This window comes from Bacillus rossius, chromosome 1 (genome assembly GCF_032445375.1).
Source record: "Bacillus rossius redtenbacheri isolate Brsri chromosome 1, Brsri_v3, whole genome shotgun sequence".
NCBI lineage: Eukaryota > Metazoa > Arthropoda > Insecta > Phasmatodea > Bacillidae > Bacillus > Bacillus rossius.
In genome coordinates this window covers 246685666-246712023 of record NC_086330.1, presented here as the reverse complement: position 1 = coordinate 246712023, position 26358 = coordinate 246685666, and the positions used below count along the sequence as shown (strand labels likewise).

The 26358-nt window shown below is 39.6% G+C and overlaps 1 protein-coding gene across 4 annotated transcripts in view; it reads left to right on the top strand.

Moving 5' to 3' along the window:
* LOC134527439 (protein slit) overlaps positions 1-26358 on the top strand; it is a 1108315-nt gene that overhangs the window by 942494 nt on the left and 139463 nt on the right. For all 4 annotated transcript variants that reach the window (XM_063360124.1, XM_063360123.1, XM_063360122.1 and 1 more), the window contains exon 5: positions 25751-25822. In XM_063360124.1, the coding sequence (XP_063216194.1) occupies positions 25751-25822 (72 nt within the window). The remainder of the gene's footprint in view (positions 1-25750; positions 25823-26358) is intronic.

The following is a 26358-nucleotide window of genomic DNA, read 5'->3' as shown; positions in this document are numbered from 1 at the left end:
GTGCGTGGGAAAGACGGGAGGAAGCAGATGGGCTGGTTTGCAGGCGGGAGTGTCGGAGTAGCTAGCACCTTATGTCGACGATGCTGGAACTTTTCTGACGATAAAACATTTTTATTACAGGTTACTAGGTCGTTTCACCTCACCAAGAAGTTGTTAAATAGTCAAATTAAGTTTACAAGGGCATCTTATGATAAAAAGTAATAAAAGCATAAGCTTTACTTAAAACTGTTATACGTTCGTTATAACAGTTTTCAGACCAGAGACCAGAGTCATATCATTTTATTCTCGCCGCTTTATTTTCTTTTCTGTCTTGTCTTGTGTCTCATCTATCGGTATGGTTTGAAGTATTCAACCCTGTATTTTCATATTACGTTAATTATTCTCCTCGCCCCTTTCACACAGTTTACTTTGTGCAGATATTTTCATTGTTGTAAAATGGTTTATAATTCTACGTTATTCCAATTTTGTTACTAAAAATATTAAGAGAGAGAAAGAAATTTAAAGATGAAAAGTGTGGGGATAAACTGATTGTAATGTGACTCTTCCGACTGAAGAAAACCAGCAAATGATGTTACTAAACACGTTCTCGAAGCGCGTATTCATGTGGTCTTACTGTTTCCATCGTAGCTTACATCCACATGTCACCATACATGTGAAACAAATATTCTATCTTACTTTGGATGATTAAGCCATAGATTTCTTCTTCTAACTTGATCAAATGATCTAGAACTTGTAGACGTCTATTTTTGTCGTTTTCAAGAAATGTTTGAAAATATATGAGTTTAAAGAAAAAACATATTTCATCACTAAAAACAATTCACAGTATACATTAAATGTATTAAATGTAACGGTTCATTTTATTTCTGTTAGTTACTATCGATGCATTCAAAGTTGACACAAATAAAACTGTTTTTTTTTGATCATGTACAATAATTACGAAAAATTTAACATGTTATGAAGATAATAAATATTGATAAGAAAATGCTTCAACAGACTTCAAGCATCTAAAAAATCACACTTGGGTGCGTGGCTGTCACGTTCGTTAAAAGTCAAACTTTCCAAGATAGAGTGTATAAGAATGTCTGCAATAATGCGAGTACGGTAGTGAGCAAGTATGCGAGTGAGCATGAGTACGAGTGAACAAGTATGCGAGTGAGCATGAGTTCGAGTGAGCAAGTATGTAAATTAGCAAGTGTGCTAGTAAGTACACAAGATAACAAGTATGCTAGTGAACAAATATGCGAGTGAGCAAGTATGCGAGTGAGCAGGTAAGCTAGTGTGAAAGCATGAGAGGATGCAAATTTGCTAATATGCAAGACTACTAATACGAAAACGTTCCTTCGAGATCCCCATTCCTCGACTCATTTTAAATTTCTTTACTCTGTGATGTCGTCATTGCCTCAGTACTCGAGTCAATTGGCGAAATTTTTATTATTCAAGGACGCCTTCACCACTTTCGCTCAAGTCTCCATTCACGTGGTTATTCGTAAATGATCGCTTCGATAACTTGCAGTTTTAAGTTAGTGGAGTTGGCATTAACTAAGTATTCTCAGTTTGAGATGGTGAATCTGAAACGCGGGGTGTGTCTGCTTGGTGATATTAAACAAGGAGCAAACGTGTTCACGAGGGAACTGGGAAGATTGCCGGCTGCAGGCGACGCTGTAGGGCGGAGGGGGAGGGGGCGACCTTCTCAGGCCGGCGTCAGGCCCGACTGGGCTGGCTAATAGGGCGTGGCGTGACGACTTTGCCCTCGCCCATTGTGCCCAGACAAGGCCCTGCAGCCGGGGAATGCGGGCTGTTGGCCGGCGCCCGCGTCAGCGCTCGTAGTGATTGGCTCCCGTTACACCGCAGTTCACAGCAGTGCGTAATCAACGACACACATCGCCTTGAAACATGCTCTGAACGGTTGTGTTTTAAGGCTTCACTTATTTACTGATAGAAAAAAAATTAAAGAAAAAATCTGCTTGTAGCACTGCCTATATTAATTTTACACACGATGAGTTTATGTTTCAAAAAACCATTTTAAATATATTAAATTTAAAAAAAACTAATGTATTTTTTCATCATACAAATTTAAAAAAAGATCGTAACCTCTTTAAGATCTAAAAACTTGTTTTATGACGACTTTTATATGCAAAAATCTAAAGTTTTATCAATTTTAGTTAACTCGTTAAGAAAACTTTTCTTCAACTATTTTATTTATGCACAAACTATGAACTGGGCATGTACGCCAAAAAAAATCAATTTACTACCAAGTAAAATATGATGTACCAACGCATGTTTGGTTTTCTGTTTGTGAAAAATGATTTATCTTCGGAAATATGTAAAGAAACAGACAAAGTATCCTGTAAAAGAAAAATAATCAAAAACCTGGGTCAAGTGCGCCTGCAAATAATGTGTTTGTAGATAACAAAATCAAAAGTATTGAAAATTTATGACTAACAAACAACTCGTGCATCATCAACGCATTTTACATAAGAGCAAGATTCCTGGAACATTCATATCGTCACGGTGAACAAAATATCGCGAAGAATACTCTTATACGGCATGCTGATAGATTTTCTTCTCACTTAATTACAATACCGCTATTCCCTAAGTATCGAAAGAAGACATATGGATTATTTTTTTAGTAACATACGTAAGTTGGTATAATTTATTAGTCTACTCATTTAGATGTAAGCTTCGCTACTCCCTCCCTTCTTTGTTGTGGCACACTCTTAAAAACGTATTTCAATCAGATACTTTGACTCTACCTACTAATGTTCCTAGTGAAAGCACGCAGAAGGTCAGAGCAGGGAACTATGAGTGTGGCGGCTGGGGCTAGAGTGGGTAGTGTGGCACTGCTGAGTGGTCGTAGAGGCTGAGTTCTAGCCGCGGCCTCGCCTCGAAGTGAGCGCGAGTGCTGCGCTCTGGTGGCGCTGCTCCGTACTTCTCCACTTCACACACACGCGCCTACGTCGTAGATACGTGTAGACGCAGATCCTGTCCGTGCTCAAGGCACGTGTTATCGCAAGCTGAAATGCTGATAACGCATCACACCAACTACTTAAAAAAACACACCTATAAATGAATCCAACGACTAACTTCAACTATGACAAACGTCATCGCCATTATTACGTATAAAGTTTTATGTCTTTTTTCTACGTAATTGTAGTGACAGCCCATACATTTCTCTTCTGGCTCGAATGCCCAGTGAGAACCACAACATTTTTTATCGGTAATGTCCTTGTAATTTTTTAAAATATAGTTAGAATGGATATTTTAACAGTCTACTAAAAAAATTTCAAAATATTTTGAGCACATTAAAAAATACTACTTTAACTGCCGTAATAGTTAAGTTTTTTTCTAAGATATTAATTATTTTTGACATTAAAGGAATTTTGTCAAAGACACATTAAAATAAAATAAAAATATTTTTATGATAAAACAGTGATTTATATATATATATATATATATATATATATATATATTACTGCAATCATTTGTATAGATATTGTTACGATTTATAAAAACAAGAAATAATAATTCGTCGTGGGAATTTACTGGATTCGTAAATGGATAGCCCAATTAAAGATTTTATTACCACACACTTTTATTGAATTCCAATATTTACGTCACTAACAAATAATCTTCTAAAAATGCCTATTAATCAATTACACTTAAAAATGTTCATTCCCCAGTCACTCAGTTTTAACACACCGCACACCTCGCTGGGCCGCACCTCTGGTGCAACTCTCGCCGCAGCACCCCTCGTGGTCCTCCGTCGCCGCATTCCGCCGCCGCCGTCGCACTTCCCTTCACCGAGGTCCGCTCGACGCTTCGCTCGGAACTTCGCTCGGGACTCTCGCCGCACCCGCAGCACTATCACCCAGACACTCGCCCCGAACTGGGGGTTTATTCTAAGTTTCCAGCGTTTTCTATCGGAACATTTCGATATCGATTCCGACATATAGCTCTCTGGCCGATCGGCAACACACGGTTCCGAACGATCGTAATCGAAAGGTACTGAAATTGCTATTCTAAGTGCGGTATCGTTACGAGGCCTAACTATCTCGGCAAAGTTCGGGTTACGATTTCCCCCTCTACAATTTTTCTGGCAGCGAAGATGAGATTTGAAAACTGCAACATAACAACAAAAAACACTTCATATTTCTAACAAATTTATAATTAGAAACACAGAGTTTTCTAAGACAATATACTTTCCAGATGTTTCAATGTTGATAAAAGTATTTATAAAAATCTTAAGTAATTTTAAAAGTGATCGAGCAAGCGAAAACATGTTTATTTCTTAAATTATTTTTACGGGATATTTGAAGTGAAATGTTTAGAGTTGTTTGCACGTGTTCGGTAATTGTATTATTGAAATAATGGCTGCACGGCAATCTCGTGTGAGTGAGAGGCAAATTAAAATGTTGCTTTATTTTATGGAGGAGCACCCTTGCGGAGAAAATTTTCATCGAATTCCACATCGAAAATACACACGCTGAGTTATTGTTGAAACTTTTTATATCTGAAACAGGCGAATAATTTATGAATATGTATTTTGAAAGTTGGGTTATTTTTCAATTTACTTGCATTAAATCTTCGTTATAATATTGTTATTATAGAAAGAACGTCTTTACATTCACACTTAGTTATTATGTATCTGGAGCACTACTTACATTATGTAATTTTTCAATTTCTTTGATTGGATAGAATTCGCTTCCTTATGAAGAAATACTTTCGTGTTTTTGGGGCGTTATTCAAGTATTTGGCCTAACAGTCACGTGATGGCAGGGCTTGCGGAAGTGCAAGGCAGTAGCGCGCAGCGGCCGGTAGGACTACTACAACACTTTATCTGAATTAAGTTTCGCGTCCATTACCGTTTACTGAGTGGTAACAGTAATTACTGAATATATTTGTACATGTATTATGGATCAATATTTTATACATAATAAATGTACAAATATCTTCAGTAATTTCTGTTACCACACGGGAAAAGGTAATGGTCGCGAAACTTAATTCCGATTAAGTGTTGTAGTAGTCCTACTCGCCGCAGCGCGCGCTACTGCCTCGCACTCCCGCAAGCCCTGCTTCCCTCTCGTGACTGTAAGGTCAACTACTTGAATAGCACCCCAAAATCATACATATTCAATGCTACTGGGAAAACATTTCATTTTACAAAATATTAAACACAATTGACACCTACGTAAAATATCATAAAAATATATAATGCCCAAAAATGTACTATTTTCGACAATGTTTAACTATTTGTGTACACATAAATCGTGCATCCGACATGATTTCAACTGGCTGCTAATTCCCGATCGGCAAAGGTTTTTCGACAGCAATTGTATACTCGAAACATACCGATCGTTGGCTTCCGAGAATCGAAAGGTTCCGAGCTGATGAAAGTAACTTAGAATACCATATTGTAGAAAGCTTCCGATAATCGTGGCATCACGATCGGGAACTCTTTTCCGAGAAACTTAGAATAATCCCCCTGAACTCTCAACTCTCCACTGAACTCTCCGCCCTGGAACCTTCATCCAGGGACTTCGCCGCTCCGCCGCACCCGCGGCACTATCGCCCCGGAAACTCCGCCGCGGGAAAACTCCCGACTCCTCACTGCCAGAAACTCAGAGGCCGGCGTCCCGGGTTTATACAGGCCCAGCAGGCGCCACTTCTAGAAGTGACGAGCGCGGCTGGGGCCTGTCGCGTCATTCCGCGCCGACTCGATGGCAGAATTCTCTCGAAAGGCGTAGGCAGCTCGCATGGCGACGCGCGGAACTCCCCAGCTATCAGGTTGCAAGTGTCAGATTATCGGCGCCGCGCGGGGAGCGGTGGGAAGGAGGGGGGAAAGCGGCAACCCTTGTAATCTACCAGGCGCGCGCGGAACGTCTCACGTTGCGGCGGCCACCTGACTTCAGTGGCCGTACGGGGCCCGCAGCCAGCTCTGAACCGGTGCGCCGCGGCCCTGCTTATCTTTCGTAACAATATAATGTCATCTCTAAAAACACTAAATATGTAATTTTAAGCTAAATAAAGATAAAAATGCATGGTTAAATATTTTTAAAGTGTAAAAAAATATAAATTGCAGTAAAATATAGCTAGTTTGGCAGTTACTATGGAAGTTTAGGAAGTTGAGGGATAAATATATATAATTTCCAGTTAGAAGTCGTACCAGGAAATACACTGTACTCCTACACTTACGAGAAATGTAATAAAAACCTAACAATATAATTTAATATAAGCTTTATTTATCATTTACATTTCAGAAGCGTAAAAAAATTTAGTTACGTGAAATGTACAATACTTAACTCGTGATGTTTCTGAAACAAATGAATAAGAGGTCCATAAAGTCACGCTGTCAGACAGGGAATATTTGTGAATACTTTCCGCAAGGCGAGGTGAATATCGTGAACCACGCAGTGTGGAGCTGCGAGGGTTTGCCTTCGTGTCGCGGCCTGCGAGACGAGCGGGTGTTTGACGGTCGGCGGCGTGAGTTGCTAGACGCCGGGGGGGGGGGGGGGGGGGGCGTGATAAGGAGCAGGAGCGGGCAGTGCAGCGGGAAGGGTGGTGCACCCGCGCCATTAGTAGCGCGATAGTGGTCCTTAATGGCCCTCGGCCCTCAGGAGCCAGGCGCTCTCTGGGCCGCCGCAGCCCTCCGCGATAAGGCAGCGGCGAGTGTCTGGGCGCCTCGCTTCCATAAAGGCGATACCAACCATGTTTATTTGCCTGCCTCTAATGACGTGGCACTCTGTCCCTAGCGACAGACTGATGCACCGGAGATACAGCCTAGTGGCTCCACATTGTGTGCTCTGGGGACAAGCCATTACACGTATTTTGGAATGAACGCAAACACAGCTATGAAAAAATTTGGTCACGGCGTAGAGTTTCGTGCCTATTAGTCAGTCTATCTTCACTAAATAGGTATATTGTGGGCAAATTTATTTCAACATAATATTTTACATTGCACACTTTTTTTTTTTACCGCATGGAGTAAGGAAACATAGCTGTGTACTTCATTTACGTGTCTCGGCTTCAAAGAGTATCGCGGGCTTCTAAAGCGAGTACACGCCGGAGAGGGGTGTGTCGTGCTGAGGCTCGGAGCGAGTAGCTGACGGCGTCACACGCTCCTCCTGCCCGCGCTGTTCGCTTCACCCGGTGCGCGCTAGTGCGGGGCATCTGGGCCGCACCCTGTGTCCGCGCTCTCCCCTCCAGGATCACAAGCAAGCAACGACAAGAACAAAATTATAACAACTTGGCTATAAGTTACAGAGAGATTATTTTGGAAGGATTATAATAATTCTTAGTGCGCTACAATAAATTATTTATTTCACATTATAGTCCGTCATGCCTCTTACACAGAATCGCATGAATTGTGTTTCCATGTGGTATATATTAAATGCCGGTTTGCACACGTGTTACTGTAAACGTGCCTTTATATAAATTTGACATGTGTGTTTCATGTATTTCATAACACACATATATTACAAGTTTTAACGGAATCCTCAAACAATTGACTGCACAAGAACTATTAAATACAGTTGAATAAAAACCAAAATATTAAACGTTAATTTTTCTTTCTTCAAAAAAAATCATTACTTTGGAGTTGTAAATATCTACTATTCCCTGAGATTTTAATATGACATTAAATTTTCTTTTAAGATTTAACTATAAAGAAAGTAGTTATTACCGTTGCTCACGAACCTTTAGTACCATATATGCTCTGGGGAGTAAATTACGAGGAGTATGCAAACGAATGTTTAAAGAATGAAGCACATTATGTGCAGTTTATAATTTAAAACTATGTTGTTTTTCAATACGTGATATAGTATGAAAAACTTAAAAGCCTCTATTTTATTATTCATAAGGTCTAAACAAAAATGTTTCAATAATTTTATTAGATGCGTTTGATTTAATTTGTTTTTTTTTTTCCAATTTCACAAACCTAATGTTTAGTTTATTTTGCATTCTTGCAATATTAATTATTGCGACACCAACACCCCAGATGACCTAATTTTTGAGCACCGATTTGGTGTTGAAGTGTTCGTAGCTCTTCATAATCTTGGAGAGCCCATCGTCTGAAGCCTCTGTGGATATCCGTGGGACGTACAACTCTACCAAAAAGAATTTCAGCTATGCCTATGGTTTTAGTAGTTGTATACAGCGGACAATACTGCAGTTCACTCGCGACACGAGTATGCTGCCAGCCGCAGTTAGAACATTCAACAGGACGAAGCCCCGCGCCTCGCAGTAGTATTCACACACACACTGGCTGCATGCGCCAGAAGCGTCCCTCACTCGCTCGCTTAGGGGCCCGCCTCGTCAGGGGTGTAACTGTGTCAGTGAGGCGAGTTGATACGCGCGACTGTCACAGGTACTTCTAGCGCAGTATCGCCTCTAAGCACAAGGCAGCCTCCTTTCCGTGCACAGGACAACCATGAAATTTGAGCGGTTACCATAACATTAAATGGTGGGTAAATGAAGAAAAAAGGTGTAACGACGCTCTTGGGTGCTTTTATAAATACGTAAGGGTTGTTTAATGCCAAAAAATTATCTCCGAAAACACGCATTTTTGCTAAATTAACTCTTTTAAATATATAGTTTAAAAACATAATCCGGAAACCATAATACTTATAGGCCCTCAGCGTATTCTTATAAGTGTTGTGGTTGCTCTCCCTCCCGCAATGTATTGTTACGAGTTTTATGTGGGGAGGAAACTGGGCTCTTAAGGGATAGCCCAATTAAGTTTAATAAAATGTTATTAATTTATAATATTTACATTACTAATAAATGTATGATCACAAGTCACTCAATGTCTGTCAAGTTTCACAGTTCGCACTCCTCCCTGGAGCTAGGCTCGACAGTGGTTCACCCCTACCACCGGTCCACTCACACAGTCTCGCGCCACTCAGTCGCACTCGCACGGTCCCATCGCTCCGCGTCGCGCTACTCTCGAGGGGGTCTCTCACACTCTTCGCCGATCTCGCAATTCACTCCACTCTCCGAACTCTCGGGAATTTCGTCTGAAATAATATTTTATGCAACCAACCGTTACTGCAAGGGGTGGAAAATAACAAGGGTTAATGACAAAAAAAAATAATAGCTCCCTTAGTTAGTAGACTATCAAATCCGTTCAAAATGTTTATAAACCTTATAATATTATCTAAAACTTTAGTCTCAAACAATTTTTGATAAAAGCAACCACTGATGTTAAGGGCGAAATAACTGCTGTTAAAGGGTTAAAGGACAAAAACAATCCCTTATTAAGTAACGGGTGAAATATAAAATAATCAATTGTACATTTTTAATAATTATCAAAAACTTTGGTATGAATCAAATTTTTATACGACAAGCAATTACTACCACGTGTTTTAAAAAAAAACAGGTGTTCAGATAAAAAAAAATAAAACTTCCTTACAATATGCACTATCTAAACCGTTCTTAATTATTATTTTTAGCCTTCTAATTACTGTATGAAACGTTTGTCTTAAGTACTTAATGCTTATGTAATCAACCATCACTGCAAGGGGTGGAAATAACAAGGGTTGAAAGAATTATAAACATTAATCAAAACATTTGACTGAAACAAATTTCGATGAAACGAACTAATACCGTACAAAAGGGGTTACAATAAAAAAAAATCAATATTTCCTTACTATTGAATTAGTTAGAATATATTTTAAACCATATTAATACTATTTAAATCTTAGTCCAAAGCATTTATTTAGACGTATTCATATTGGTTCAGGGATAAAATATAGTGTTTACAGGTGCAAAAATTCATAACTACCTTAGTACGCGTAAAATGAAATTATTTCTAATCTATTCAATGCTGTATGCATCAAGTTAAAAACATTCGAAACATTTGAGCTGCATGGTATATGAGAAAAGGTTTGGTCAATCGTTTTGAAATATTAAACATCATTTGATATGTCAAATAAATTAAGTTCGTAAATTGTTCCATAACGTTTCCAAAAGAAATAGGCACTTCGTAATCTACCTACGCCTGAAGGCTGTGCCAAAAGGTTTTTTTTTGTAATGATTCTGTAATGAATCATTCGGATCGTCTACGTTGTGATATGTTTTACATATTTGGTTATATTTTATTTTACTTATAAGTTTAGGTGACCTCACTGGACAGTATTATAGATACAAGTAAAAATTCATAGTTATGTACAAGAATAGGCTGTTCAACAAGTAAAACAAAGTACAACTCTTTGCATAGTAAGCTAGTTCATACTCATGAAATGCTTGTATCTGAATCCGAACCACAGTTCCTTGTGGCTGTGTCAGTTTAACCCCGATGGGTCTTCGCCTCGCCAGAGCCAGCCACCGGCCCGCTCGCTGTCGTGACCACGACTAGGACGAAGGTGAAGGAAGACCCTCTTCCTAGGCGCGTTCCCAATGTTAGCGACGTGGGCTCGCGAGAAGGCTCTTTGTACCCGCGACCAGCGTGGTCGAGCTCGCTGCTCGAACTGGACGCCTGAGATGTCTCCGCCATTGTAGAACATCATTGCTGGTCAATTCCGTTGTGCCAATGTTCCCTGTCGCTGCGGCTAAAACCTCACCAGGCGTTTTCGGATGGATATTCTTTCGACCGCTTTTATAGAGTGCACACTGCAGGTCTCTCAAGATTGCACTAAGTAAATTTGCCAACGTCTAACTTGTAGACAATTTATCAAGAGTAAAAACTGGCCACTGCTTCGGTTCAGCCACGTTGAGCGACACCGGTCTAGTACTATCCACTTCGCTTCACAAAGTGCACGAAACAATACCAGAACAACAAGGAATCTCAAGTTTGGATGTAAAATTCAACATATTGATGATTTTTAATCAGGTTTATTTATGTACAGCGGTTTTTCGAAACGTAAAGCCGATGTAGTTGGACGTCAGTGGCTAGAGAGACCGGCAGGCGAAGGTGACGGGTCGGCTCCTGGTGGGTCTGAGGTTCCATATATGTTCAGGACTGGGCTTTTGTTGACTCCTCGCCGCCATACTGCAGTATTGTCTCGCCTAGCACGGACGTGGCCATCTCATGGTGAGTGCAGGGGATCTGAGCCAGTCTCCGAGCCGACTTACCCACTGTTGACCAGCCGGAGATAGAGAGAGAGAGGGCTATTCGCGGGTGGAAGGGCCGAGACGACGGCCAGCCACTCGACAGACCGACGCCCCCACGGCAAACACCCCGCGCGACTGGAGAGCAGGGTCAACACGGCCCGCTGTTGACAGTCCGCGAACTGCCGCAGGTGCGCGCGGCTACTGACCGCCGCCGGCGTGCCCCACCGTGCCCTCCAAACCCACAAACATCGCGGCACTCGAGTGCTGCATACTTACGAAAAACATCACCGAACAAAATTATCTTTTCGGAACCGCAGTTGCGTTTCAGAAATAATTTTGGTTAAAAAAAAAAAATATGCATGGTTGCGGGGCCGCCACGCGCGTTAGAAGAGTAACTCCGCAGTAGTATGTAAATGGGGCTACTAGATCAGGATGCAGGATGTGGTGTGTGGCCGGTGTCCGCCATCTTGGATTTGTGACGTCACGACGGCAAAAATTCCTCAAAATTCCTCAAAATTGACTCAAAATGACTCAAAATTTCCCGTTTTCGAGGGAAAAATTCCCATTTCGAGGAAAAATTAGGATTTCAAAAAACCACAAATGTCTTTTGCCTTAGAAAGAACACCAATTCCTAAAATAGGCTTAAGCATCCTTAACTCAAGCCTCAGTTAAGCCATTTCTAGGAATAAGGATACCTTGACCTTTGACCTTGACCCCGACGGCCATCTTGGATCCACCATCTTGGATGACGTCATTTCGTTTTCTCGAACATTCCGTCATTGTGTTATCGGCCATATTGGATGATGACGTCACCGTTGCAATTTACGTTACGACCGCCATCTTTAACTTTTTTATTTATTATCCGATTTTAATGAAATTTTTTTAAAAAATTATAAAAAAATTCATTTAATAAAATTTTTAATAAAATATTTAAAAAACAAACTTTTACGACACGGAGCTCGGAGTCGTAATCATTTATTATTACTGTGACACCCGCCATCTTGAAATATGGCCGCCATCTTGAAAATCCGTAATTATTTAGCTAGAAATTCGGGAAAAATTCCAAAATTCATTAAATAAATCACTCATTAACTTACATATTGATTCGATCCGCTCCAGTCCTTGGTTCGATCCCTGAATGATGCAAAACATTTAATTTTGTATAAAAAATAATAATTTCAATAAACCATGTTCAAAATTCTTAAAGAGACATTAAAACCTCTACTGTCATCATCATCCTATAAGCCATCAAGACCACCATATTGGAAATTCGTAATTGTAATGCTAGAGATTCGGGAAAAAGTACAAAATTCATTAAATAAATTTGTAATCTATATACTGATTGATTAGATCGACTAAGGTCCTTGGTTCGATCCCTGGCCGATACAAAACAACTTTAATTTTAAAAAAGTACCAGAAAAGTGTAAGGTTCGAAAAATAAAACACCTCAAAGTCTTTTACAAACATAATATTTATTACACAATTTCTATCCTACTACAGAATCACTTGCGAAAGCCAACAACAATCTTATAAACATTTAGCCCTGCATAGACGTGCAACGACTACTTCTTAGCTCCAAATGGCTCCCAAAGCTCCAACAGCCTCCAAATGCTTAACACAGCTCCAAATGGCTCCAAATGCTCCAAACGGCTCCAAATGCTCCAAATGTCTCCAGCAGCTCCAAATGCTTGTCAGCTCCAAATGCTTCAAAAGGCTCCAAATGCTCCAACAGCTCCAAAAAAAGGCTCCAAATGCTCCAATAGCCTCCAAATGCTTAACACAGCTCCAAATGGCTCCAAATGCTCCAAACGGCCTCCAAATGCTTGACAGCCTCCAAATGCTTAACACAGCTCTAAATGGCTCCAAATGCTCCAAACGGCCTCCAAATGCTTGACAGCTCCAAATGTCTCCAGCAGCTCCAAATGCTCCAACAGCTCCAAAAAAAGGCTCCAAATGCTCCAACAGCCTCCAAATGCTTAACACAGCTCCAAATGGCTCCAAATGCTCCAAACGGCCTCCAAATGCTTGACAGCTCCAAATGTCTCCAGCAGCTCCAAATGCTCCAACAGCTCCAAAAAAAGGCTCCAAAAGCTCCAACAGCCTCCAAATGCTTAACACAGTTCCAAATGGCTCCAAATGCTCCAAACGGCCTCCAAATGCTTGACAGCTCCAAATGTTTCCAGCAGCTCCAAATGCTCCAAATGCTTGACAGCTCCAAATGCTCCAAACGGCCTCCAAATGCTTGACAGCTCCAAATGTCTCCAGCAGCTCCAAATGCTCCAACAGCTCCAAAAAAAGGCTCCAAATGCTCCAACAGCCTCCAAATGCTTAACACAGCTCCAAATGGCTCCAAATGCTTGACAGCTCCAAATGCATAACACAGCTCCAAATGGCTCCAAATGCTCCAAACGGCCTCCAAATGCTTGACAGCTCCAAATGTCTCCAGCAGCTCCAAATGCTCCAACAGCTCCAAAAAAAGGCTCCAAAAGCTCCAACAGCCTCCAAATGCTTAACACAGTTCCAAATGGCTCCAAATGCTCCAAACGGCCTCCAAATGCTTGACAGCTCCAAATGTTTCCAGCAGCTCCAAAAGCTCCAAATGCTTGACAGCTCCAAATGCTTCAAAAGGCTCCAAATGCTCCAAATGCTCCAAACGGCCTCCAAATGGCTCCAACAGCTCCAACAGCCTCCAAATGCTTGACAGCTCCAAATGTTTCCTGCAGCTCCAAATGCTCCAAATGGCTCCAACAGCCTCCAAATGCTTAACACAGCTCTAAATGGCTCCAACAGCTCCAAAAGACTCCAAATGCTTCAAAAGGCTCCAATTGCTCCAAGAGCTCCATCTTCAATTGGTTCCAACTGATTCCTATTACTTTTATCGAACTTGGCATGATTACTAACATGTCTTTATCAGTATACATTTTGACTGGCAGTGGTAACGTTTTTTTACACCTTTAAGTTATAAGTTTTATTTAGAAATCAGATTTCGATAAATGATAGCTTCCATCTGGAAAGAAAATATATTAATTTATCTTCAAGTTTATACACATACATTTAATTTAATCCATTATTGTATGTAGCCAGCTTCCCTCAGTTCTTTGAGTATGAAGGATATTTCTTTAATGTTCGAATAGTTTCCTGCACAAAGCGATCCATGTAGTAGTCGTAGCCTGTTAACCAATATGTTAGGATCTTCCCATGAGGTATAATCAATCTCTTCTGCTGCCTTCATCATCCTTGCATGTTTATAATAAATATTATCTCTGGTGTTTATCGTTTTAACACCAACCACAAGGTCACTTTCATCATCTTGCCAGTGATTATCACAAGCTTGATCAGGATAATTTATTTTATTACGCCGTTTCCATCGTTTTGGTCTCAAACCACCATCACAGTCTTCGCTCTTGCATGCTTTTGGTGCTTCAGTACAGTACTCAATCATGTCAGCCTCAGATGTGTCACCACAATCTTCAATCATGCCAGCTTCTGATGTGTCACCACAGTCTTCAATCATGTCAGCACCACAAACTTGATCAGGATAATTTATTTTATTACGTCGTTTCCATCGTTTTGTTCTCAGACTGCCATCACAGTCTTCGATCTTGCCTGCTTTAGGTGTTTCAGTACAGTACTCAATCATGTCAGCCTCAGATGTGTCACCACAATCTTCAATCATGCCAGCCTCAGATGATTCATCAAAGTCTTCGACCTTGTAAGCTTCAGGTGGTTCTCCATCTTTCACATTTTCATGGAGACGACTAGATATTGGAGTAAATATATTTTCATTTCTAATGTGGCTACAACTTCCTTCGTTTGTTTTAAATTTTAAATTATTATCTTGATCTAGATCAGTAATTTTAGCATTAGCTTTTTCGCCTTCGTTCCTCTTCCGCGATGTTGTAGCCCAGTCTTCGTTATCTTTATTCATCTTAATTGTACAGGTCTTGTAATGTCTATCCAAGTAATATCTTCTACCAAAGGATTTCTGACACTGACTGCAATGAAATGGTTTTTGACAAGGACCCAAATTACACTCGCTTCTCTCATGTCGTTTAGCATTCTTTCTCAAGGTAAACACCTTGCTACAGTATCTACAGTGATGACGTTTTGATACAGCAACAAATCCCGTTTCAGGATTCATATTAGTTATTGAGACTAATGCCAGATGCAAACTAAGAGTTTTAAATTAGATATATTACTTAAATAGAATTTTTTAATTATTTCATCAGCGAGAATTAATTTATCTCATTCAAAGGTACTTGTTGCAAGTAGTTCTGCTTTTCAACAACAGATGTCGCCACATGTTACTTGCAGGTAAATAATATTTAGTTCTTTTATGCGGGATGCGGGATGCTCACTAACGATCGCAAAAGAAGGATGGCTTCGCTAGACTCCAAGGAGAAGGAAGTTCGTCCATCCTGTTAGTGCTTCTTAGATTTCTCAGAGATTATTTGACTGAGTAATGATATTTTTTTTTAAATTTCCACCTGATAAAAATATTACAAGTGCTGATTTATTGGCAGAATTTCAATAATTAAACGCGACCTTGAATAAAAAATGACATGACTCATTAAGTAAAAAATTCTTCATGCAGAGATCAATTCCTCATCAGTAACCAGAAGCACCCAGAGAAAACCATCAAAATATTGTCAAGAATAATCAGGAGCACACGGAGAAAACTACCATAATATTGTCAAGAATAAACGAGAGCACACGGAGAAATCCACCATAAAATTGACAAGAATAATCAGGAGCACACGGAGAAAACCACAGCAAGTTTTCTTTGATATCATAAAATTTCAGGAAAAAAATAATACTAAAAATAAAAATAAATTAATAAAAAATTAAAAAAAAAAATACATAAATAAATTCTGGCTTGTACTAGAACTCTATCTTTGTTCAACAATGAGAAGTTCACAAGCTAGCAGAATATATTTATGTATTTTTTTTTATTTATTTTTTTTTTAATTTTTTATTAATTTATTTTTATTTTTAGTATTATTTTTTTCCTGAAATTTTATGATATAAAAGAAGACTTGCTGTGGTTTTCTCCGTGTGCTCCTGATTATTCTTGTCAATTTTATGGTGGATTTCTCCGTGTGCTCCCGTTTATTCTTGACAATATTATGGTAGTTTTCTCCGTGTGCTCCTGATTATTCTTGACAATATTTTGATGGTTTTCTCTGGGTGCTTCTGGTTACTGATGAGGAATTGATCTCTGCATGAAGAATTTTTTACTTAATGAGTCATGTCATTTTTTATTCAAGGTCGCATTTAATTATTGAAATTCTGCCAATAAATCAGCACTTGTAATATTTTTATCAGGTGGAAATTTAAAAAAAAATATCATTACTCAGTCAAATAATCTCTGAGAAATCTAAGAAGCACTAACAGGATGGACGAACTTCCTTCTCCTTGGAGTCTAGCGAAGCCATCCTTCTTTTGCGATCGTTAGTGAGCATCCCGCATCCCGCATAAAAGAACTAAATATTATTTACCTGCAAGTAACATGTGGCGACATCTGTTGTTGAAAAGCAGAACTACTTGCAACAAGTACCTTTGAATGAGATAAATTAATTCTCGCTGATGAAATAATTAAAAAATTCTATTTAAGTAATATATCTAATTTAAAACTCTTAGTTTGCATCTGGCATTAGTCTCAATAACTAATATGAATCCTGAAACGGGATTTGTTGCTGTATCAAAACGTCATCACTGTAGATACTGTAGCAAGGTGTTTACCTTGAGAAAGAATGCTAAACGACATGAGAGAAGCGAGTGTAATTTGGGTCCTTGTCAAAAACCATTTCATTGCAGTCAGTGTCAGAAATCCTTTGGTAGAAGATATTACTTGGATAGACATTACAAGACCTGTACAATTAAGATGAATAAAGATAACGAAGACTGGGCTACAACATCGCGGAAGAGGAACGAAGGCGAAAAAGCTAATGCTAAAATTACTGATCTAGATCAAGATAATAATTTAAAATTTAAAACAAACGAAGGAAGTTGTAGCCACATTAGAAATGAAAATATATTTACTCCAATATCTAGTCGTCTCCATGAAAATGTGAAAGATGGAGAACCACCTGAAGCTTACAAGGTCGAAGACTTTGATGAATCATCTGAGGCTGGCATGATTGAAGATTGTGGTGACACATCTGAGGCTGACATGATTGAGTACTGTACTGAAACACCTAAAGCAGGCAAGATCGAAGACTGTGATGGCAGTCTGAGACCAAAACGATGGAAACGACGTAATAAAATAAATTATCCTGATCAAGTTTGTGGTGCTGACATGATTGAAGACTGTGGTGACACATCAGAAGCTGGCATGATTGAAGATTGTGGTGACACATCTGAGGCTGACATGATTGAGTACTGTACTGAAGCACCAAAAGCATGCAAGAGCGAAGACTGTGATGGTGGTTTGAGACCAAAACGATGGAAACGGCGTAATAAAATAAATTATCCTGATCAAGCTTGTGATAATCACTGGCAAGATGATGAAAGTGACCTTGTGGTTGGTGTTAAAACGATAAACACCAGAGATAATATTTATTATAAACATGCAAGGATGATGAAGGCAGCAGAAGAGATTGATTATACCTCATGGGAAGATCCTAACATATTGGTTAACAGGCTACGACTACTACATGGATCGCTTTGTGCAGGAAACTATTCGAACATTAAAGAAATATCCTTCATACTCAAAGAACTGAGGGAAGCTGGCTACATACAATAATGGATTAAATTAAATGTATGTGTATAAACTTGAAGATAAATTAATATATTTTCTTTCCAGATGGAAGCTATCATTTATCGAAATCTGATTTCTAAATAAAACTTATAACTTAAAGGTGTAAAAAAACGTTACCACTGCCAGTCAAAATGTATACTGATAAAGACATGTTAGTAATCATGCCAAGTTCGATAAAAGTAATAGGAATCAGTTGGAACCAATTGAAGATGGAGCTCTTGGAGCAATTGGAGCCTTTTGAAGCATTTGGAGTCTTTTGGAGCTGTTGGAGCCATTTAGAGCTGTGTTAAGCATTTGGAGGCTGTTGGAGCCATTTGGAGCATTTGGAGCTGCTGGAAACATTTGGAGTTGTCAAGCATTTGGAGGCTGTTGGAGCTGTTGGAGCCATTTGGAGGCCGTTTGGAGCATTTGGAGCATTTGGAGCCTTTTGAAGCATTTGGAGCTGTCAAGCATTTGGAGCATTTGGAGCTGCTGGAAACATTTGGAGCTGTCAAGCATTTGGAGGCCGTTTGGAGCATTTGGAGCCATTTGGAACTGTGTTAAGCATTTGGAGGCTGTTGGAGCTTTTGGAGCCTTTTTTTGGAGCTGTTGGAGCATTTGGAGCTGCTGGAGACATTTGGAGCTGTCAAGCATTTGGAGGCCGTTTGGAGCATTTGGAGCCATTTGGAGCTGTGTTATGCATTTGGAGCTGTCAAGCATTTGGAGCCATTTGGAGCTGTGTTAAGCATTTGGAGGCTGTTGGAGCATTTGGAGCCTTTTTTTGGAGCTGTTGGAGCATTTGGAGCTGCTGGAGACATTTCGAGCTGTCAAGCATTTGGAGGCCGTTTGGAGCATTTGGAGCTGTCAAGCATTTGGAGCATTTGGAGCTGCTGGAAACATTTGGAGCTGTCAAGCATTTGGAGGCCGTTTGGAGCATTTGGAGCCATTTGGAACTGTGTTAAGCATTTGGAGGCTGTTGGAGCTTTTGGAGCCTTTTTTTGGAGCTGTTGGAGCATTTGGAGCTGCTGGAGACATTTGGAGCTGTCAAGCATTTGGAGGCCGTTTGGAGCATTTGGAGCCATTTGGAGCTGTGTTAAGCATTTGGAGGCTGTTGGAGCATTTGGAGCCTTTTTTTGGAGCTGTTGGAGCATTTGGAGCTGCTGGAGACATTTGGAGCTGTCAAGCATTTGGAGGCCGTTTGGAGCATTTGGAGCCATTTAGAGCTGTGTTAAGCATTTGGAGGCTGTCAAGCATTTGGAGGCCGTTTGGAGCATTTGGAGCCATTTGGAGCTGTGTTAAGCATTTGGAGGCTATTGGAGCATTTGGAGCCTTTTTTTGGAGCTGTTGGAGCATTTGGAGCCTTTTGAAGCATTTGGAGCTGACAAGCATTTGGAGCTGCTGGAGACATTTGGAGCATTTGGAGCCGTTTGGAGCATTTGGAGCCATTTGGAGCTGTGTTAAGCATTTGGAGGCTGTTGGAGCTTTGGGAGCCATTTGGAGCTAAGAAGTAGTCGTTGCACGTCTATGCAGGGCTAAATGTTTATAAGATTGTTGTTGGCTTTCGCAAGTGATTCTGTAGTAGGATAGAAATTGTGTAATAAATATTATGTTTGTAAAAGACTTTGAGGTGTTTTATTTTTCGAACCTTACACTTTTCTGGTACTTTTTTAAAATTAAAGTTGTTTTGTATCGGCCAGGGATCGAACCAAGGACCTTAGTCGATCTAATCAATCAGTATATAGATTACAAATTTATTTAATGAATTTTGAACTTTTTCCCGAATCTCTAGCATTACAATTACGAATTTCCAATATGGTGGTCTTGATGGCTTATAGGATGATGATGACAGTAGAGGTTTTAATGTCTCTTTAAGAATTTTGAACATGGTTTATTGAAATTATTATTTTTTATACAAAATTAAATGTTTTGCATCATTCAGGGATCGAACCAAGGACTGGAGCGGATCGAATCAATATGTAAGTTAATGAGTGATTTATTTAATGAATTTTGGAATTTTTCCCGAATTTCTAGCTAAATAATTACGGATTTTCAAGATGGCGGCCATATTTCAAGATGGCGGGTGTCACAGTAATAATAAATGATTACGACTCCGAGCTCCGTGTCGTAAAAGTTTGTTTTTTAAATATTTTATTAAAAATTTTATTAAATGAATTTTTTTATAATTTTTTAAAAAAATTTCATTAAAATCGGATAATAAATAAAAAAGTTAAAGATGGCGGTCGTAACGTAAATTGCAACGGTGACGTCATCATCCAATATGGCCGATAACACAATGACGGAATGTTCGAGAAAACGAAATGACGTCATCCAAGATGGTGGATCCAAGATGGCCGTCGGGGTCAAGGTCAAAGGTCAAGGTATCCTTATTCCTAGAAATGGCTTAACTGAGGCTTGATTTAAGGATGCTTAAGCCTATTTTAGGAATTGGTGTTCTTTCTAAGGCAAAAGACATTTGTGGTTTTTTGAAATCCTAATTTTTCCTCGAAACGGGAATTTTTCCCTCGAAAACGGGAAATTTTGAGTCATTTTGAGTCAATTTTGAGGAATTTTGAGGAATTTTTGCCGTCGTGACGTCACAAATCCAAGATGGCGGACACCGGCCACACACCACATCCTGCATCCTGATCTAGTAGCCCCATTTACATACTACTCTCCGCAGATGCAGATAAGAGGGATAGGAAATTTGTAGGTACTCGAATAATGGAAACACGCGTAATTATGCGCTGAAAATAACCCTTTATTTACTAGAGGTTGACCGTGTCTTTAATGGAATCAACTTCCTCATCATCACTGATCACTTATTTAGTCAAGGTTATTCCAGCAAAATATTTCTGGAAATCAGATTTTATTAACAATACTTTCGAAAAATCAAGCTCACAATTGCTGTCAGGTGAGTGTGTCAGCATTTGGTTGCACATAATGCTTCGAATAGCAGTTCGAAATTTTGAACAGTCCAGTGTGACATTATGAAAACCCTTGCTTCTAATAATTGGGGGGGGGGGGGGGGGGGGGGGTTCTGTGCATTCTTGCGTCAACCTTTGGGTAATCAAAAACTTGAAATCGAAGCTCTTGGGTAGGTCCGGCCACAGCTGCTTTGCTATTGATTTATTTAGAAGCGAGCCTTTAACACAAGGTGGAACTGATATCTTGGAATCAATAAACTTCATTGTATTTAATTTTTGTTCCATTTCATCCAAACATTTCCAATGTGAAGAGTCATCTGAAATAGCCCTTTGATATTTTTTGCACCTGACATTTGGGAAGGATTGAAAATATCAACCAATTAATCAAAGTCACTTATAAAAGATGCAGTGAAAACAGAAGCACTTAGCATTTTGTTTAAAGCAACATGTGTCAAAATGCCACAACTAACTGAGTGACTGAAAAGTTGGGCAGCTAAACATTCTCTCATTGGTGAAAATAGGTGGCAATGTAATATGCTTCTGAGAAATTTTCGGAGCCATTCGTCGGCCATGGTTACATATTACTGATAAAATTCAACCACGTGTTGAAAAGATTCCACAAATCCATTGTAGAACACATACATTTTTTTTTTAATTTTCTTCGACTGACTTTAGAAGATGGGATGTTTATAAAAAAGAAAGTTTTGTTTCCATTGTAAATCATACATGGTTTATAATGTTTAACTTCGAAAAGTGTCTGCATTTTCACATTATGTGTTCCCTGATCGGAAATAACAGTTTTAACGATGAGCCCAGGTCCTTAAAATTGTTTTAAAGTATTCAGAATTACCTCTTTCAAGGTTTCAGCAGTCATTGTTCCAGCAGTTAGAAAGTATCCAATTATTTGTTTAATGCTCCTAATCATTATGACAGTAGCTTGGTTCGCAAACTTTGGGGCACATTCAAGGGGTGTCGACACAGCGTGTCGACGCCTGAGTTTCTCTCAGTGACGATAGCATGGCAGACGAATAAGAAACGTTATTCCCGCAAACCGACTACTCTTCTTTCTACACCAAGTGACGAATCGCTTTTTTATCATCCACGACACCTCATTGAGCCCAGTTGCAATACACTACACAGGATCAGTGCATTCGCATTCCAGCATTTCATATTTTCCGCTTGCACGGTGAAAGGCCAACTACGGAATTTATTGAAATGTATTATTCTGAAAATTATTTCAGAAAATTTTCCAGATTACTTTAGTAACAAAATACAATAATTTTAGTTTAACTTTTAAATATTTTAATTTTGACATAACGAGTAATTTGTGAAAAAATACAAGAGAAACACATAAAAATTGTTATGAAATTATGTGATTTAACATAGTATAGTTTAATTTGTCTTCATTGTATTACGGCAGACATTGTGGCCAATGAAACAATATGTAAATATCCTTCCCTTTTGAAAACATTTTGTTCGATGATGAGTTGTTGCTGGTTGTATTTTGTTAAGTTGGTTGCGATCACGGAAATATAGTGCCCAAAAATAAATATTCATACTTTTTCTTTAGAAAAATTAAATAAGTTCTTGTTTCATTTATATTTTAAAACTACTAAGTGTAAACATTGCCACCTGATACGTGGCAATGATAAGAACATGAGAGGAAAACATGGTCACAAGAAGAAACAGCTGGAGACTGCGTGTGTACTCGGCAGGCGAGAGACGCGACGCCCCAGGTGCCTGTGTGACTGTGGCCCTGGCAACAACTCCTGCCGCCGTGTCTCCAGGTCTCTGGCACACGGGTAGAGAGAGACCGGAATAATTAGTGGGCTCGTTTCGCGATAGGACAGAATCCGAACTTGCTCACCTTCATGCTGCTTCAGGAATTACTCTGCGCCAATGAAAAACTTGCATCCCAGTTAACAGGTGTCACAAGTCAGTCGCCAATGAGCAGGTGTAATTTTCCCAAGTAGCTGCATAGAGATTCGTGGAGTATATCCTAGAGGTCATTGAAATAAGCGAATTTGTTTCCAGTCCCAAATAATGGGGCATCATTTCACAGCACATTTAGAAAGCTACGACATCTTTCCTAAGCCTCACTCGTAAGCTACATAAGCACATCTGCTAACCATTTTAGAGTTTTTTTAGGGGAGAGTTTTAGCAATACATGTTGTTGGGTGTGGGCGAAAATTATTATCCCACAGCGAAGAGACGGCTGTGTGCTTGGCAAAGGAGGCTTCGCAACTAAATAAACGATCACCAAAGGATGTACTATGCTATGGTGTGATGGAGTCGACGCGAATAAAATATTTTTATAGCCAATCCCGTTCGACTCTTCGGTCAGCGCGATAAAATGAATGGGCGCTATAGCTTTTCCGATAAGAATGTTTTTCTACATAAATCGCATCGTGCAGGGGATGTTACTGAAATGTGAATCATTTTTTTTTTAAATATTGTTTAACGGATGCGTTAGGAATACAATTACATTTCGTTTATTTAAAGGTTAGTTTACTAAATTTATCTGTAAAATCTTTTAAATACGATTACAGACAAAACTTTCTTTTTTTTTTTGCAAAAAATATATAATTTGTAGTAAACATTGTATTAAACATTTTCTTTCAAATAGGTCATAAAACAAACTTAACTATCAAAATGATCTCCCGTATATGTAGTAAAAAATAATGGCAGAAATAATTTTAAATCTAATTTCATACTTCAGTATGTCGCGTTGTTAAAAATCGCATATTCTCAATATGGCGATATTTTGCAGTTTATCGCGTACTCCTCGTCGCGTCTGTCGTACTATTGTGATTACAGCACTTGCGCGAAAGAGAGTTTGAGGACAGTGTTGCGCCGACAACGACCAACTAACCAAATAGTAGGATGACTAGGTAAGTATTCATTTGTGGACAGATTTCAGTCTGAGTTATATAATTAAAGTCTAAAACATAGAAAAATAAAGGACTAGTGGAAATATTAGTGAATAAACATACATGAATTGAAACAATTAGGCTATCGTTCGAATCCAGTATTTCCTTCCCAACTACATTATTTATTAGGAAAGTCTGAGATATTTGGGGATTTTAGTACCTGTACGTCCGATTTAGAATTTAAAGTATGCAGTTTCCGCGGGGAACACAACTATAAAGTGGCTGTAATTCGTATTTGTGCACTGTGAATAACATTTTAAAATATATTTTGAACACAACATACACAATTATAACCATCCCCAGTGTAACTGATTTAATATAGCTAATAGAAATTCCTTAATGATGATTTTAATTGTGGCGTGATTTAATAAGCTGCTATCTAGCGGCGTGTTTCAGTACTGAGAGTAGTCAGAGGGCGATACTGAGAGCACGTCTCGGCTAAGTTATGGCTAGGTCTCCATGCCATGTTGATTATATTATTTCTATCGCATTTCAAGGGCTATTTCTCTAACTTAAAACAAAATAATTTTGGTTTGCATTTGTTGTTATGAAAGAAAGATTTTCAACCGAAAACTATTTTGGGTAATTTAATGGGTGCAAAACGTCGCATAAGTGTTAAGAATTATCATCATTCGCACGAACATTGACATATTTTATGATACACTTAGTTAAGATCCGTTGAATCAATTTGTGACAGGATGACATGCAAGAGAGACATAATTTTAAATTTACTAAAATAGCCGTTAAATGATAGTAATTACACAAGATGAAGTCAACACAGTGGCGAGTGAGACCAAGCCTTCATGTGGTTTGTTCCATCTATAACAGCTGTGACGCAATGATACATAGTTGTGAACTACTTTACTACAGGACAGTCGAAAATAAGTAAAGTTACGTGATTCAAATTGTTATGATTCAACTATAAGATAATCTCAATTCTTGACTATTCTAAGACAGGGTGATAGGAGGCTCAAGACTAACAATGAAAGACAATTCAATATAGAGACTTGATTTACTGTCACGTACTATTACAGAGTTAGCTGTAACCTAATTCCGACAATGATCAGGGAGCCTCGCTACCACACCTCGGCAGGTTCCTTACCCACGCTGTGCTGGGTCGCGCTCGCGGCAGGATCTCGACGACGGACTGCGGCGGCCGAGGACCACGGCGCTCCGTGGTTCAGATGTCACGACTCCTGCCGTCCAGTCGCCGGTGACCAGAAGAAGCCCCTTCTCGACGGTGGCTGTCGTTTTTATCCTTCTGTCCGCGTCCGTGTTGATGTTCCGTGTTGTCCCCTTTTCTCTCGCAGCGGCGGTCGGCCTTCGGCGACCCGCGTCGCTGTTTCGCTGGCGGTGTTGAAATTGCTGACACCTAGTGTTTGACTCAGGGCGAGCCTCGAAGCCGCTTGCCAGAGTGCTCAGACCGAGTCATAACAAAATTTAATGTTTTTCAAGTGAAACCTCTTTACAGAGCGGGCTACAATTTTCTTGCGTTACGAAAATTCCTATGGCATGAGGGGAATAGTTAGGTATGTGGTGGGGGAACCGGTAGATGGGGAGACGGCAGGGGAGACGTAGAAATGACGCAGCATACTCGCATACTCGCATACTTGCATGCTTGCACACTTGCATACGTGCACACTTTCACACTTTAACAATTGCATTATTTATACTTGCATACTTTACACTTGCATACTTACGCAATAACATAATTTAGCGCTCACGTACTTGCCTTTATTTTGTTTCAACTGCGACCTCAGCCGAAGATTATATTCATATCCTACCTAATAATACAATGAGAAGAAGTTTCACTTCTGCCGTGCGTGGACTCCGTGCACACATTTTTTTTGAAACAAACGGAAGTTCATAATGAAGGCCAGTTCGAAAATGAAACATTTTATACGACGTTAAGAAACAAAACGTATTTAAACTGTTTACGGCCAAAGGTTTTGTTTTGAGCAGATCAAATTATAATTCTTGAATCTAACTATAAATATTTGCAGGAGGAGAATGTTTTTTTTTTTAACGAAAACTTTTGAAAGTGTTGTGAGTAGAAGAGTGTGCTCACGTGGCAGAGGGATGCGTGTTGACGGATGTCGATCGTGTTTCAGAGACCTCAGTCACAACGAGCTGGAGGTCATAGGCAGGAAGACGTTCAGAGGCGCCGTCGCCATTAAGAACCTGTGAGTATCACTTTCAACTGTAACTTATTGCTTTTTACCGTAGTTTCCTGTCAGCTGATTCTTATTCCATGTGTATAACGGCCATTTTAATCGGTTTCATAACAAGTTTAGTGAGTCGTTCTTTCCGCTTGAAAAGTGATTAACCCACACGGTTTGCTTTTTGGATTGTTTTGGGCACCTAATTTGGCTTTAAGAGTAGCCCACCTTTAAGGGGGCTGCCTGGCTGGACGCATGAGCTATAAGGGCGACACTGGCTCGCGCATCGCACGCCTCTTCGCCTCTACGCACCAGACAGCGAACTGACATGCAGTCTTCTCGTCGGTAACGCACCTTCATGGGGCCTTAAGCAGTGAGCCTATAGTTTTATGGCGGCAAAGATAAAGGCTCCCTGTACTTCGCTATACCATTTACAATACTGTGTGTAGAATTTTTCATACCTAAAGAGTCCGAGAAAACACTCGGTTTAGCCTTTTTTCACTAACCAAAAAAGTATACGTTATGAATAAAACCACAAAACGAAACTTATGCAATGGCTC